The following is a 4,044-nucleotide window of genomic DNA, read 5'->3' on the forward strand; positions in this document are numbered from 1 at the left end:
TATGTGGGAGAGCGTTGCTATTGAGTGACTATTGTATTGCAATAGGTAGCACTTTAATATTAACCTTGAATCAAGACTAGTTAGCACATAATTAATAATTGAAATGGTTTAATAACAATATTTTGTTATGGATACACTTGAATTGGTTACAAAATAGCTGAAGGATGGTAAAGCATAGTTAATTGTACCCAGCATGTATGTAAAATGTTACCTGAGGGAGAGAGAAAGAGATATAGAGAGAGAGAGGGCAGAGCCCCAAGAAGAGAGTCCCAGCAAAGAAAGAGAGAGCAAAGAAAAAGAGGTAGCAAAGGAAAGAGACAGAGCAACAGTTACAGTCCTCTTTTATCCCTTTCTTGACCATGTGACTAAAAACCAAATGTGAGACATTCAAACTGACCAATCAGCAGATTACAGCTTCACCCACTGTGCAAAAGAGTGTGATAATTAGCAGACCCCCGATGTATACACATGTTGGCCTATAGGCCTTGATCGATATCAGCACTTCTGTGCCTTCAGGAACGCCAAATGGCCCTTTTGTTACTCAAGATAGGTTTGGGACAGGAAAGCAGAAGTCTTTGATAATTTTTGACCCTACAGTGACATTGACACTGATTTTCATGCTTTATACGGTAAATCTGCTTGCACTGAAACAATTGTATGTGATAAATAAGTGCTATATAAATAAATGTGACCTGACATGATTTGACTAGAGTACTGAATTGCAGAGCAGGAGCAAACATATCCATATCACTATGATCAGATGCTTTCTTAAATGCTGTTTTCTCACTGTTTACATTTATTTATTTATTGTGCTCTTAAGAGGATAGTTCCCAGCACATATGTTCGCTAACAGTATACTGCAGCTCAGGTATTTCAAACTCCCAAGAACTTTGCTGTGAGTGCAACAGGCACTTTATCACTGACCTTTACCTGTTTTGTAACTTATTTCTGGAATGTGTCTGGCTATTAGAATCCCAAAAGCTACATCCAATTAACAGTTGTGTATATACTGTATATGCAGTAAACAACAGACATTGAGGTATGCATATACTCAGTATTCTCACAGAGCTGTTTAAATTTTAGTGATCAGCTGAGGAGGTCTCCGATCTACGACTTGTCCTTGGCTATGCAGTTTGTTCCACAGGAATTTGCCAACTTGCAAGTGACCAAGGAAGAGTTTCTGTGCATGAAGGCTTTGATGCTCCTCAACACTGGTAATAAATCCTCTCTGACCCATACAACTCTTACTGACTGACCCTCTACAGGCCAGATCGGTGTTTTAGAATGGAATATTAAAAGGTTAGTTCACCCAAAAATGAAAATTAGCCCAAACATTACTCACCCTCAAGTCATCCTAGGTGTATATGACTTTCTTCTTTCAGACGAATCCAGTCGGAGTTATATTAAAAATTGTCTTTGATCTTTCAAGCTGTTTAATGCCACTCATCGGGTGTTGCATGCATCAGTCCAAAATAAGTTAAATAAAAAACGCCCATCCATAAAAACAAAAGTGTCTCACACGGCTCCGGGGGGTGAACAAAGGCCTCCTGTAGCGAATCGATGCGTTTTTGTAAGAAAAATATCCATATTCAAAACGTAATATTCACTTTAATGTAGCTTGTGCCAACAGTCCTACACGGAAGCAGCTCCGGGCGGATGACGTATGAGGTCAGCGTTGCGCATGTGCCGGTGAGTCTCGTGAAAACCAACGTATGTTTACAGGATCAAAGGAAGCAAAGTTTCCTTACTTTAGCAAAGGAAAACCAGTCTCCTCTTGGCTTATATCAAAATCATGTGCCGGTGAGTCTCGTGAAAACCAACGTATGTTTACAGGATCAAAGGAAGCAAAGTTTCCTTACTTTAGCAAAGGAAAACCAGTCTCCTCTTGGCTTATATCGAAATCCTCCGACATTCTTATTTACAAATCCTCGTTTTGTACTTCTAATAAGTGTTTTGTTTTGATCTCTCCGCTGCACTTCCGCGTGCATCACTTCTGAGTGGCGCATGCGCAAAGCTGACCTCGGCTGGCCCGGAGCTGCTTCCGTGTAGGACTGTTGGCGCAAGCTACATTAAAGTGATTATTACGTTTTGAATATGGATATTTTTCTTACAAAAATGCATCGATTCGCTACAGGAGGCCTTTGTTCACCCCCCAGAGCCGTGTGAGATTTTTTAATGGAGGGGGGCTTTTTATTTAACTTATTTTGGACTGGTGCATGCAACACCCGCTGAGTGGCATAAAACAGCTTGAAAGATCAAAGACAATTTTTTATATAACTCCGACTGGATTCGTCTGAAAGAAAAAAGTCATATTCACCTAGGATGACTTGAGGGTGAGTAATTTGTGGGCTAATTTTCATTTTTGGGTGAACTAACCCTTTAACAGTCTGGACAATTTTAAACCAATGGCCCCATGCCAGTCGGCATGGATAGACAGAGATACGTGTTTGGCAAACTGTGAGACCTTGAAAAGTCCAACTAAGTTTCAATTCCAAGCCAACAATTTTCAAATGAGAACAACAGTAATACCAAAGCAGCCTTCCAATTGTACTGACTACATTATTTTACTGGCAAAATGTTTTCAGTCGACAATGTAAAAAACAGTGTGACTAAGTTAAAAGCTGTGTCTAAAGCTGTGTTTAGATGGCAAACTGCCAATGCAGGACACTGTCATAGAAGATATTTTTTACTGTTTACAAAGTCGACATCTTTTCAGTAGTTTATAGAAGGAATATTTTATGCATGGTGAAATAGCTCAAAGAAGCTTTAATTTATCTGTAACACTAATGCTGCGGGTGTATTTGTGACAGTTCCTCTGGAAGGCTTGAAGAGTCAAACACAGTTTGATGAAATGAGACAGAACTACATCTGTGAGTTGATGAAAGCCATCCAGCTGAAGGAGAAAGGAGTGGTGGCCAGCTCACAGAGATTCTACCACCTGACCAAAATCATGGACACCATGCATGAGGTACAGCACGAGTAAAAAAAATATGAAGGGGAGCTATAGACTAAATATATGTAATTTTTATAGCAAATGCTTGAGAGTTTAAAGGATTTAAAATAATAAGAAAAAATTGAAAAGGTAGCTGCTGAGCTTTTTCAAGAAATCCTGTTTCTCTACCTCAGGCCCAATGTAAAAGCATTGCAACACAATGAAACTTAAGGCTTGTTCACACCAAGAATGATAACGTCTCAGGTTACGTATGTAACCATGGTTCGCTGAGTAGAGAACGAGACACTGCGTCCTCTAGGGGTCGCTATGGGGAGCGCCTCGTCGGGACCCGTGTCTGAAGCATACATTGAAAAAACACCAACGACACGTTGGCCGGCGACAGCCATGACGTCACTACCGGTGCGACTATAGTATAAATAGGCACCGGGAGAACACATCATCCACTTCTTTGTCTGAAGCTTGCGTCCGAAGCATGGCAGGAAACCTAGAGGACGCAGTGTCTTGCATCCTCTAGGGGTCGCTATGGGGAACGGTATACCCACGCCACCATGCTGAGTGGAGCAAAAGTGGCGTGGGTATAAGCCGTGGGTATAAGGCCAAAGGCCTAGGCTACATACCCCAAAAACTTACCTGTTAGGGCCAGAACTCCTCGGCCCGGGGTAGAGCTCAAGGCTTGGAAACAGGAATAGATTCCTTTAAAGGAATACGACCAAGAGCCTAGAATCATACTAAGTCTTGGCCTGTCACACAGAGGCTACCGCATGCTCTGCATGTGCTGAAGGAACTGTCTCAACAGACCCCTAGTAGCAACACCCTGTTAAAAGTAGGTCTCCGGAGGATACAAGGTGGAGTGGTGCCCAAAAGGGGCCCTTGTGGCACTCTGAAAGAGCAGCCCATAGATGGAAATCCCAAAACACTATGCTTGAGAAGTCATCAACTCGATCTAAGGTATAATGCTGGAGTGTCTAGCAGTAAATCTCTAGCTGAGGGAGCAAACACCCAGCTCTCAATCGAGAGGGGGTTCGACCTACAGCATGTTCCAATGCTGGAACAGCTAGCAGTTACTTAGCTGAGGGAGCAACACACCCAAT

The 4,044-nt window shown here is 42.0% G+C and overlaps 1 protein-coding gene across 1 annotated transcript in view; it reads left to right on the plus strand.

Annotated features, from left to right (window-relative positions):
• LOC107684613 (progesterone receptor-like) overlaps nt 1–4,044 on the plus strand; it is a 15,018-nt gene that overhangs the window by 6,714 nt on the left and 4,260 nt on the right. Inside the window, exons 6-7 of the mRNA XM_016480914.1 lie at nt 1,084–1,214; nt 2,811–2,968. Of these exons, the coding sequence (XP_016336400.1) occupies nt 1,084–1,214; nt 2,811–2,968 (289 nt within the window). The remainder of the gene's footprint in view (nt 1–1,083; nt 1,215–2,810; nt 2,969–4,044) is intronic.

This window comes from Sinocyclocheilus anshuiensis, unplaced genomic scaffold (assembly GCF_001515605.1).
Source record: "Sinocyclocheilus anshuiensis isolate Anshui unplaced genomic scaffold, SAMN03320099.WGS_v1.1 scaffold41, whole genome shotgun sequence".
NCBI classification, from domain to species: domain Eukaryota; kingdom Metazoa; phylum Chordata; class Actinopteri; order Cypriniformes; family Cyprinidae; genus Sinocyclocheilus; species Sinocyclocheilus anshuiensis.